The sequence below is a fragment of the Apostichopus japonicus genome, chromosome 3, assembly GCF_037975245.1.
Source record: "Apostichopus japonicus isolate 1M-3 chromosome 3, ASM3797524v1, whole genome shotgun sequence".
Lineage (NCBI taxonomy): Eukaryota > Metazoa > Echinodermata > Holothuroidea > Aspidochirotida > Stichopodidae > Apostichopus > Apostichopus japonicus.
Window position 1 is genome coordinate 19,994,761 of NC_092563.1, and position 12,995 is coordinate 20,007,755.

At 37.6% G+C, this 12,995-nt stretch overlaps 1 protein-coding gene across 1 annotated transcript in view; it reads left to right on the forward strand.

Moving 5' to 3' along the window:
- The first annotated feature begins 3,750 nt into the window (after window positions 1–3,750).
- The window catches only part of LOC139965400 (uncharacterized), a 310,151-nt gene continuing 300,906 nt past the window's right edge, over window positions 3,751–12,995 (forward strand). The window contains exons 1-2 of the mRNA XM_071967729.1: window positions 3,751–4,074; window positions 5,200–6,416. Coding sequence (XP_071823830.1) covers window positions 3,885–4,074; window positions 5,200–5,924 — 915 coding nt within the window. The 5' untranslated portion in view covers window positions 3,751–3,884 and the 3' untranslated portion in view covers window positions 5,925–6,416. The remainder of the gene's footprint in view (window positions 4,075–5,199; window positions 6,417–12,995) is intronic.

Genomic DNA, 12,995 nt, shown 5'->3' on the forward strand with positions numbered 1-12,995 from the left:
ACTCAAAATAAATTTGGATGGGTCTCCAAGTAAGAATTTTGTCTAAAAAATCTGAAAAGTGGTCAATTTTTGGCAAATTTAACTAGTTTTAGGCAAAAAACGGTAGAATTACCAAAATTAGAAAAAACGTGCGCTAGAACCCCACAAATGACTAAAAACGCTAGATCTAGTGTAAAAACGCTAACTCTGGTAACACTGATATCAATGTCATTCGCTTGTTAATCCCACATGCACAGCTTCATAGCAGACGAAAGTACACACTGCATTTATCGGAATTTGCAAAACATTGGTCGAAGTTTGCAGACGGTAAGCTCCGCCCACAAGCCACCAGTATAGAATGTAGAGTCCACGCTACATGCACTGTGTCAATGGTTGCTACCGTTCAATGTTGCTGCGCTGCACTCTAACCCCTATTACATACATGGTAAAATATTAATAACGTGTGATCAGTCGGCTACATGTCACTTAAAGTAAATGGCCTAAAACTACACAAAGAATACAGCCTGGGCATGAAATTGAAATAATCTGGTACTAACGTCAACCTTCTTCTCTGTATTTCCAAGTAACAAGACAACTTCACCGATACGCTTCCAAGTAACAACACATATGCAAGCGTGAAATGTGCAACTCGATATGCCACAAGGATGCCTTCGTCACGTCAACAAAGCCAGTACGTCGTATTGTTAACAATGCCAGAAACAATACAAATGCAACAAAATTGTTTGTGTATTTGTTCATATTTCCACCTATTTTGATCAGACAATGAAAATGAATAAGTAAACACGTTTACATTGTATAATAAGTAAGTAAAGAGAATATTTAACAACAACAAACGGAACATTATATTAAAATGTATATCAAGTTAAACTGTATCCAGACTTCAGTAGTCGTCTGTATGCAAATACGCGTCAACAATGATTCTTGATAATCGAAACAATCATGGCGTACGACAAACTCGAATGCCAGATAATATAAAGAAAGTAACGTTTTATAATGAAGTAAACATGAAGTAAACATTGAACAAATGTTAATTTAAATTTATTGACATGTTAAATGTTATATAAATATATTCTAAACACAATATATTATATCAATTGCAATTGGTACCAATCCTACCCTCATAAAAATGAACTTCTTTTTCTCTGTCTTCGCATATTCATGAGATTTACAAAGTGAACATTAAAATGATAATTTCTTACGAAAAACTGCATGAACTATACTCAGAAACTGTCGTTCCCGATTCCACTTATGTATCAATTATTGCGTTAAACAATGACACCAAAGATGCCTTGTAGCAGGAGATAATGCTGACGAAACATTTACGTCACGTGATCATAATTAGACGTCTAGGACGCATAACTGACCATGACTGATGGTCAGTAAATAAAAGTATGTTGAGATCCTTCACAAAATACGAAAAGTTTATATAATTGTGGGTTTGGGTTTTCTTCTTTTTTTTTCCTTTTTTTTTGGGGGGGGGGGCTAACTTGTGCGAAAAGGTCACGGTTGCGAACTCCTCCTACATTCCTAGAAGTCCGATCACATTCGAACTGTGTAGGTAGGTGTCTGACCATGAAAACTCGTACCTGCGTGATTGGTGACTTCATAAGTCAAATATCAAAGGTCAAAGGTAAAGTACCCCAAAACTGTTTTTTTTTTCATAGCCATTACCTGTTTATCAGTATGGAAAGGTCATTAAGCCACAAGCTATGAAGAGAGTAATGGGACAACATTTTAAGATAGCAACCAGATGCATTCAGAAGTAACCCAACAATAACTTCCGTCATGGAACAGATGAGTCTTTAAAGGAGAAATAAACTCTAGGTTTTTGGAGTGTACATGCGGTAGGGGATATTTTTCTGATACGATTTATGAAATTACTTAGCAAAATATAGTTTCCCTGAATTTTCCAATTTTTTTTTTTTTACCCATTTGAACAACGGCCATTTTGTTAATTTGAGTATTAAGGGCGCTTCAAAAGTGACGTAGGCTAGCCTCATCGTAACTTCAAAACAATGAAGCTTTGCATGCGAGTTATAGTCTATTCACACTATGTTCGAGCATCTTGCTTGCTTATTTCACCGGTTAAAATGCCCGAATGCCAAGCCTTTGGTTGTGTTAACCGAAGAGGGGAAGAGGGAGCAGAAAAGTGTAAAAGATATTTCGTTATTCCAGATGGAATAAAATATGAGAGTGAACTTTCACTGAGGTGTACAGTACCTATTCGTTATGTTCTCAGCAGCCGTAGGAAAAGGATTCTTCTTCTTGTACCTCAAGAAATTTACAAAACAGAGTTCTAAATGAACTGGCTGCAAAAATATCTGGGAGAATTCAGGTCTGTTGGTCAGACATTCTCCTGCGTTCAACAAAGCTATTTCTGCGAACAATCCACAGCAGCATACCCTCCCCTTGTCGCTTTCCAATGGCGAACAGAGTGCACACAGACACCATTCTTCGCAGTGGCTCGCGGAACCGGTATTCGTATCAGCATTGGAATTCGACACAACATTAACAACAGTCGCGGACTGATTCTTTGCACAAACTCCTCCTCTCGATATCTCAGTTCTTCCTCTGAATATTCTGGTTCGAAAAGATACGATTCCAATCCAAAGGCTTCAATTTTCTATTTTGAAGATAATAGCTCGACAGTATATTGGAGTGCAATGATGGACGTAAGTAACGCTATCGCTAGGACTGAGTACGGTATGCGTGTTGAAAGCAATCTAATTTAAACACGTTAAAAATCAAATCCTTGAAAAGATCCCAAAATTTATATTTCTACTGATACTCGTTCCAATAACAAATTTCACACACTTTTTAAGCATTTTTACAGATCAATAAAGACAAAAGATATTTTTTGATCGATATTTTATTTCACCTCAAAGAAGGGATTTTTATGCTTTTCTTTTGCTTTTACTAGAAAGACCATCTGTCAAAACGTAAGAATGGATGCAAAAAAAAAACAAAAAACTAGGGTTTATTTCTCCTTTAATGCCATGGATTGCCCATTTGTTTCACCTTTATATTTGTTCTAGAAGAAAACTTCACAATGTTTGAAATTATACCGAGAAATAAACTGTTTTATTCACTACAGTTATTAAACACTATTTAAATAAGACACGGACGTGTGCTTAGTGTTGCATAACCTACTTAAAATATAATCTATCCACTCGCTTTTGTTTTGTTTTATATCTACATTAACAATGGAATAAGTCCCTCTTATGATAAGGGGTATGAGTTTGATTCCAGGAATTAATTTTTGGGGCTAAAATCCTCCCCACCCCCCCCCCAAAAAAAAAACAGAATATCAAAGGAAACATTGGGTTTCCGATATATCAAGTTAAGATGGTAACTATATTCGTCCTAAAATTCATGTTTTTTTACATATACAATTATCAGGTAGGTTTTATGTAGATGGCAATATATATATATATATATATATATATATATATATATATATATATATATATATATATATATATATATATATATATATATATATATATATATAATTAATTAATTAATGTGACATTTTATATCAACATATGAAAGCGAAGGCTCATATAATCTGTGTTTTGTAAAGTTAACAATGTTTACAAGTTAACAGCACATTTAGTTACAAGACTGGCATTGACATGTAAAGACGTACACTAATTACTTTCAATTTGGTTGATATATAATATCTTATACACACGTACCATACAAGATATTATTCGAATATCCTATTTCTATATATTCTTAATACCGGCATTTTATACGAGGTCATTGTGACGTTGCAGGGCAGGGCAGTTGCTTAATGAACTTTTCTTTTAAACTCTCACTACAAACTGATTGGCAAACTAGTTTACTTTTCTCCTCTAACACGGTTTCAACTCTTTTTTATCATGAAGTACGAAAACTATTTATTCTGTGTATTGTGTCTTCTTGTGGTCACGCAGTACAGTGGAGCATTGATAGAGGAAGATGTTGCGCGAGTTTACTGGGATGGAGTGGCTTTCTACATCCCTGTCAGCAGAGATGCTATTCAGAATAGGTTAGACGAGTGGTACGAATCGAATTCTGATGTTTGTCAGGGTAAGTGTTCTCAATGATAAGAGTCAAAGGAAACGAAAATGTATGTGACGGTAATAAATTGCCCTATACCTCTGTAAATGAATGTGTGTCACAGGTGAAGCTTTGCGTTGGCTGTAACGTCGCATCATTTTGACCAAACCGTGACATTTTGAGGGTCGCTAAATTTAGCCACAGGTAACGCCGTTATTCGATTACACTAAACATTGGCTGCTCTTAAATATATCGCATTATTAACAAATTTAACGTATGGTGGAAGTTTTCGCTATAGTATTCATGGTGAGTTGGGGGAAGGGGGTGATAAGGTGTAAATTCTGTGGAGTAAGCTAATAGGTTATACTGATGTTTTTTAACGATCGAGCATGTTAAGCATACACTGTATATATCAAACTCAACTGTTACATTTCATATCTTTATTTAAAACCTTGTTTATTGATGTATTGTAAAATGGCTTAAGAAATTGATATCGAGATGAGGGTCCGGGAAGGGGGAGGGGGGGGGGTTACAATAGATCAACCAATCTGTTGCAAATCTTTTCAATCTCCCAAAATCATTTGATTGAGAATTTGTGTGTTATTGCCATTGACCAAAACGATTCTTTGAAAAGATCAATCTAGAAAAGGGAAAGAACATTTCTGGGAACTAAACCTAAAGACCACGGCACCATTCAGTTTAAACATCAGAAACGGTCTGCCGTCCCAGATAAACCAAAACAATTCCTTTGAAATTGCAACGGAATCGGATTAAAAAAATCCGACACGGATTAAAATAATCCGATTTTCCAAAACTTCTGATACATCCAGCAGAAATCAGTAAGTCGTATTGACTTCAATGCCATGCCGACACTCTTTTCTATTAATACATACATACATACACACATACATACATACACCCATACATACATACATACATACATACATACATACATACATACATACATACATACATACATACATACATTCACCCATACAAACATAAGTCATTCGTAGATGGCCCAAACTGCAGGTTGTACAGCATTCTAAACCCCTAAAATGTTCCAAAGTACTTACTGAGGATCTTACTTGGTCCAAATTGTACACATATATTAATAAGTATACATTATAACTTCATTTTGTTACTGTTTTCCAGGTCCCAGATTATTTTTACCGAACTTCCGTGTGTTTCCAGAGTTAATGAACGAAACCCAACACCCAATATACATCGACTTTGGGTACATGACGTTCTCTGACTTTGAGGATGGTAGCGACCCTCACAACCCTCTCTTTTACGGCATTGAAGTCGCTGTTACCATTCCTTTATTGACTGACCAACCGGATGGACCGCCTAGATACTCGCTGGCCCTCGCTAAATTCTACGATCGAAGTCGGGTTGATTTTCCAAAACCGAATGTTCTCTACCCATACATTCCTGCTGATGAACTTACACTGGATGACGAAGGCGCTTCTATTCTGATAGGTGAGGAAAGGATGAGCGTTACCTTTCAAAGACAAAATCATCCCTGTATTCCGCCAGCAGATGTTATCCGTCACGAGTTTGACGCATTTGTGAAAGAGGATTTGCACTTCGGAATCCCGGAACCGCATTTCGGGTACAGCAATTGTGATCCTTGCAAAAACAAGTTCTGCGCAGCTGAAGAGAAATTGAAATGCGCGGTGAGCCGCTATGCGCCTAATCTCTGTCAAGCCTGGGTGCCTATTGACGTCGCTCCTTGCGCTACCTCAGTTCAAGTTGGAACTGTTACAGATTACTTCCGGGACTTCATGCTCTTTGGTGATAATCCGATTAATGTTATTGCATCGGAAACGTTCTTTGGTAACTTTACGACTGGTTTGAAGTATCCTTGTATCGAGTAATTGTTGCTGTAAACTTTGCATGATGGTTTAAACGGGCGGGGAGGGGTTGATTGAGATCCCTACATGTATATATGTCCATTGTATGATGTAGCCAATGACATTACTAGCGTCGACAGGCAGCAGGCTTTTGTCAGCAGTGTTAAAATGCTCTCATTCTATCATATCTTTCGTTAATTAATTAGCATTTTAAATCAAACTCGGTGAAGGCATACTTTTTTGTGGCATTTCTAAAAGTAGATGTTGCAGGGCTTGAGATGCGCAGAGAGAGAGAGAGAGAAAGTGGAGGGGGAGAGAGAGGTGGAGAGAGCGATGAATGATGCACCCCGCTATAGACTTGTGTCATATTTCAACTATATCCATTCATTTTTTGTTTCCCCTCGTTGTATTATTTGAGGGTTTTCTTAAAAGCATGTGGCAAACGTAGAATACCGTACATATTTCCTGCTTCAAAACTTTCCAATCATGTAACGCCCTCATCGGAACAATAAACAGGTATAGCATTTTAAATTGTTTATATCATTCTTATTTCCAGTATCTTTTCACATACCATAAAGTTACGGTTACAGTCAGGGACGTAGCCAGGAGAGCGACTGCTCCCCCCCCCCCCTTCAGTGTCGAAAACAAATATTAAAAACTGTTGTTTTTTAGCATGGGATTTTGTCAGTGCTCTTTTGATCTTGAATACTCGTCAGCTCCGTTAACTCGATTATAATCATAGTAGCATTTAAACCTACTGATTCAGCTACTTACTTAGTTTGGCAGATGCAATTAGCTAAATTTAGCATATAGCCTATTACAAGCCCACAGTTGGCCGCTGCGTAATAAAATGCATATTGCCTACCTAGCCGCACTCGATGGAGTGTCACGAACCGTATGCACAACGACTTTGACAACGTTCGTTCTCCACCTTTCTATGATTTGTCCTAAGTTGTTACACGAACAGCATGTTATGAAGCTAAGCTAGCAATCGTACGTGATACGCGCTTCCTATAAATAATTATTAAACTGTTATTCACTGCGATAACGATATTTGTTTTTAGGCCACTGCACATCTGGCTGTCTTACAAAATATGAAAGTTTATAATAATAATAATAAATGAACTTATAAAGCGCTAAAATCTACGAAGTATGCAATAGCGCTGTACAACCCTAATAGAACGCCAACTTGAAAAATGAGTCTTCAAACAAGACTTGAACTGACTGAGAGTGGGAGAACTCCGCAGAGATATTGGCAGACCATTCCAGAGCTTGGGCCCGGCTGATTGAAAGGCACGGTCGCCATAGGTTTTCAGTTTAGTTCTGGGAACAGTGAGAGTGAGTGTATTGCTAGAACGCAAGGTATAACGATTATTGACCTGGAAGGACAGATCGTCTGACAAATAGGCGGGTGCCATTCAATGAATGCACTTATACACCAGGAGCAGTACTTTGAACTTAATATGAACTTACTCTGAATTCAACAGGCAACCGGTGCAAAGAATGGAGGATACTCAACGATGGTGTGTTGAAGTCATAGCAGTCTACAACAAGCCTGGCTGCGCTGTTCTGCAGACGTTGCAGTTTCTGAATCAGATACCCTATATTGTCCATCAGTTAAGATTGTCATATACATTAAAGTCCAAACATTGGACAATAAGAAAGAAACACCCTACTGGAAAAATTGTAAAAGAGCACTATGTTTGTCGTTCTGATTTTAGGTATATATGAAAGAATTCAGACAGGAAACAAAATCTGCTGATAATAGGATATCATATAATAATGATGGAACTGGCAAAACATTGCACCAGATCGCACCTAAGGACCTTCAATTGTTCAAAAAATCTCCCTTTAGAAACCTCCCCCATATCAATCGAAAAATGTGCTCCCCTTTCAAATTCCTGGCTACGTCGCTGGTTACAGTTATTGATGTGCGTAGTATTTCAAAGGCGAGGAGGAGGGGGTGGGGGGAGCTTAAATCAAACTTTCCCAACTGATTTAGGTATGGGCTTAAATCCTTATGGAAGGAACAGAGACGAATCAATGATTTTATAAGGGAGGGGTGCTCCCTCTCATATCATCATATTTACTGACGGATAGCAAGCCCTTGGATCTCAATTAATTCGAAGATTTTACAGACAGTTAATTAAAAGCCACTGTGATAAATACAGGTTGTATTTCGATACCACTTATATTCTTTCTTTTTTCTCTCTCTATTTTCTAGAAATGATACTTTAAACATTATAGAGTCTATTAATAAAAATGGCGTAACTATGCCTACAGTATAGCACACGAACTATATATTTTTTAAATACGAAAACATAGACTTTTAACTTGTTAACCATCATGTTATTCGAGTGCACATGATGTTGAATGGCATACATCGATGCTCTGTTCTAAAAAATATATTAAAAAACAAAATCAATATGAAATTTGACATTAACGGATTACGTTAGCAATTCGGATCGGACTAAGATATGCCAAATATAGCATAAACGTGTTCTTAAAGCTGTATATTACCCGTTGCAATTGCTCCAATCTCTTGAGACAGTTCTCTGCCGACAAAGGAAATATACAGGTGCGGATCCAAATCAGGTTAAACGTTAAAATTGGGTCGGGTTACTTTTCAGAACATGTCACATAATCAAGAAACACACTATGTGTCTCGTTCCACATGGTAATGACACACACACACTCTCACATTACATTTGAACCCCAGACCAGCCCAACCCCATTATTGTCATCGTGGTACACTTATTGTACAGCCTACTGATGTACACTGACTCACCAAGAGGTGCAATATATCATCCCAACAACAGAACAGTGTTACAAGTTTTCGTGTGACATTGCGTCGAAATATAAATGATTAACATATATATTATAAACAAATCACAGGCGCATACAAAATCATCATTCAAGCCTTTTTTTTTGGCGACTGTCAATAATTGTGAGTGTGGGGTAGTGATGCAACTAGTTCAAGAAGGTACATGTGTAACAGTTACGCATGTCCAGGCATAACGAAGTACCTTCTTTGTACAGTAGGTAAATACCAGCCGTAAAATGCAGCAATATTGCTATTGCTACGGTGGAATTGTTAACGCTATACTTCATTTATAAATTCTTATGTGAAAGCTCAAACCAGATATTTTCATTACGAAATATGTGACCTCAGCATAAACCAAGGGTACCTGTATTAATGAAAATAATAATTAAATATGCACACAATTGTTTGCTGTACTGTAGGAGCAATCGAGGCGCGGGGGGGGGGGGTCTAAATGACTGAGCATTGATAAAACTGAAATGAGCGCCTTGATGCCGAGCCGGGTCGGTTCCATTGGCCCTCCTTGGGGCCCCAGATTGCCCAGAGGCAAAGCTCCGATGGGGTCCCAGGTGCGGACTCACATCTAGAAATCTTTAAGTTGCTTCTGTTCGGTCCCTGAATTGATATATCAGTAAACATGTTTCTAATATCACATGTGACAAGTGATTAGACGTAAATTAAGAAAGACTTTGGGCCTTTACCAAGATCAATAAAACTGAGACTTAGCCAAAAACGGAAACAATCTTAAAGTTTGCACACAATAATGAAATCACATTGTTATACAGAAAGTCTACAACACGCATGCACACATATGGTATCAAAAGTGTAATTAAAAAGAACTGTTGGGTATCCGGGTAAATTCACTTTATCGGAAACATAAAAAACTATAAAATAAAGATACTTCGGGGCAGTAGCCTAGGTAGAACCTCTAGGGAGCATATATGGAACATCGAGCAACATTATGTATCTCCCAAATGTTACATAATGATGTTTTGATGTGTGTTTATGCCAGCTGGGCCATTTTCAGAAAGTTTTAGACTGCCATTTCCCTAAAGAGACTATCATGACACCAGAGCCGTATATAGAGAGAGTTTGGCCAACTGGCGATTTGTGACGTCACACGCAAACCATGGGCATCAAAATAGGTCCAGTTGTCGTTACCAGTTTCGCGAAACACGAAAAACACCACACACAATATATAGCAGCTTTGCACACTGTGCTCGTTGCGAACAAACGAAGCGACTCAGAATGTCAGATTTTGACAGGCATACGAGGAACAAAATGGATATCAGGTAATGAATTAGAGTATGCGTTAGTTAATCACATTTACGTTATCTTCACACCTGAAATGCATAGAAAACTAGCTGAAAACCTGTCATTACACTTGTTTTATTTTACGCCTCATACTACTAGTCCTACTTTAGTCATACAAACGAAAAGAGTCCTGGCTAGGCTAGATTACAGACGCACAACTATAGCATCAGGCCTACATTAATAGATCCTTCAATTAAATAAAGTAGGCCTACACATAAAATGACAATTTATGCTTCACTGATCTTTTCAGGTTTGCCAAAAGTAGTTGTACCAGAGATTGTATTAAACTCCAGAAGTTACATAGTAGGATTAATATTCGGCATAACTTTTTCTCTAAAGTCTAATACAACTTATACAAGGGTTGTGAATGGATGGAATGGTTTGCCTGAGAAGGTTGAATTGCAAGTAGTGTGAATGGGTTTAAGAATACTTTGGATGAGTACATTAAGCATTGTAATTGGGTATGACATTTGATGTCCTCGGTTTTATTCCTCTCATATAGCCTTAGGGTCCTTAATGGGGACTTGAGTGTCTCTCCTGGTCTTTTTTTCTACTAAACTAAACTATATACTTGAGTGTAGGAGTTAGCAATAGTTGGGAGTCTGTGGGCAAACCTAAGACTGATATTGTGGTGTTAATTTCTCAGGAATGTAGTACTAGGCTATAGTAGGTGTAACAGATTGAATGGGTCTGTCGAGAAGAAAAAAACCTGCAACAACTGAATACTGGTGTATGTTGTAGCTTATTTATTTTCCATTAACATATATACTATATGGTCATGTCCTTAATAAGGTTTCATGGATCACACTGACATAGTGTGCCTGCTTGTCAGTGTTGTCAACTGAGCACAGGGCTGATGACATCATTCAGTTTGTTATTATGCAGACAGCAAATGGCCATAATGATAATTATTAATTGTTACTTATTCTTCATACTGCCCTTACTGGCCTTACCTGAACAGTGATGTATAAAAATGCAAGAAGTCGTTAAGCTTTCCATTTAAGAATCGTTTCAGCCTGTCCTATTTCAAACATATGATTGGCAGGTTTCCACGTTACATAGCTTATCAAAATGGAGCTGTTCTGTAAAGCAAGAAAATCACACATATGCATGCATACAAACACACTCATATAACAATTTCTGAATATCTTTTCAGCTGCCCAAAGGTACTGGAATGCAAGCTCTGTTGGGTGAATTAAAAAACCCTCATTGTACTCTTTTATTATGGTTGGCGTAGCTGGAACCAGCAATGATGGTGATGTGGATTTGACAGTACCTAGACAAGAATTCAATAGCTGCTTTGTGTTGAAGTGGGTTCAACTTGCTCAAGGCCATGACAGGATGACGACTAGACATCAGGATGAATTATCTGTTGCAGAGCTCTATAAACCAGGCAGTTGTTAAAACATCCATTGGGTGACCCTCACAGTCTACCAGGCACTGCATCGCAGAAGCAAAATGAAGTGTGTGTGATACCTTCGTCTTATGAGAGTGGAATGGTATCAGTGTGGCCTCTATCAATTTGGCTTGAAGTCTTTGTTTTCTTGAAAGCTGAGAAGATCTTTCAGTGGTTTTACACTGACCTCTGTACTTGACAATTCATGTGTATTTGCCAGCTCAGGAGGAAGCCAGATTTTAATTACATTAACCAATGCTGACTTTTTTTTGGACATGTGGTACATCTGCAAGGAGGTGAAGGAAGCAGTTGGAGTTGCATGGATGTGGAATCTTGTTGATAGTCTGGCAGTCTTATCCACAGATTATCCCAAAGCTTCTCCACATTGCCACATTCAGAACTTATTACATTGATAAACTTGAAAATTGCAGGAATCTAACAAAGCACCCATCAAGGGAATTTGTTTGTATAATTATTGAAAGCTGTGACCTTCTGATGTGACAGACTAATGTGAAATAAAGGGCAGTAGATTACCTTGTAAATGAACCTTGTTATTGTTTGATTGTATCTAATGTTTGCAAAATTTTAAGTTGCATGCTACCAATTGAAACATAATTCTTTCTCTATTAATGGGATATAAATACTTCTCCTTAAAGGGTGTGGAGACTCCTGCACAAAGAAACGTCTCATGCCGGTTATCTGACCTAGATTCGAATGCGGTGTAACAGAAGTATTAGACACCACCATTGATCCCAGAAAATACACATACAGCTTGCTACCATCTGTAAATAGACATTAGTGTACAGTCAATACAAACATCACAGTCAATACCCACAACACAGTGCACATAGCAGCGTGGACATCTCAGGTCTAGATAAAAGATAACAAGGTATCGGGTTTCATTACTGTCTGCATTTTGCAGCGACACAAACAAAAAACTTCACTTGCAAGCAACGGAAAGTAAACTTTTTCAGAGCGCGGCATGCAGTTTAGGGCAAGTCTTCAATACCTTTAAATATACTGCATCGGTTGTTGTCACTTGATCATTTGCTTGTGTGTGAGCTAAACAGCTTAAATAATATGTAAAAAAATAATACAAACTTTCAAATTGCCAGATATTTACTTGCTCAAAATCATTATCCAATCATGATTTGTTGCTATCCTTGAGTCCATTATTCAGATGATGAGGCAGATTCCCTTCGACTCTCCATGATGAAGGTAAAACCTTATATCTTAACCAACTGCCATTGAGTGTCCATTTGAAAGTTTCAAACACACAAGTGCATTGATTAAAACAAAGACTTTATTGCTGTGGTTGCAGGAACTGGATTTCAGTCTAGAAGTCACTCACCAGGTTTGTCATTATCACAGTCTGCTAACTGTGGCTTTTTATGTTAGGAGTTTTTCTTCAGAGCACATGTCACCTTTGATTTGTAAAAAAAGTCCTGAAGTTCAGGGAGTTAAAATTTACTGTCTAAAGATAATTTAAAAAGGTTTTTTTTAACTTCAATCGTCAATGTGGGTGTCAATTAAGGGAATAAGGAGGTACTGATGCAACTTTGAT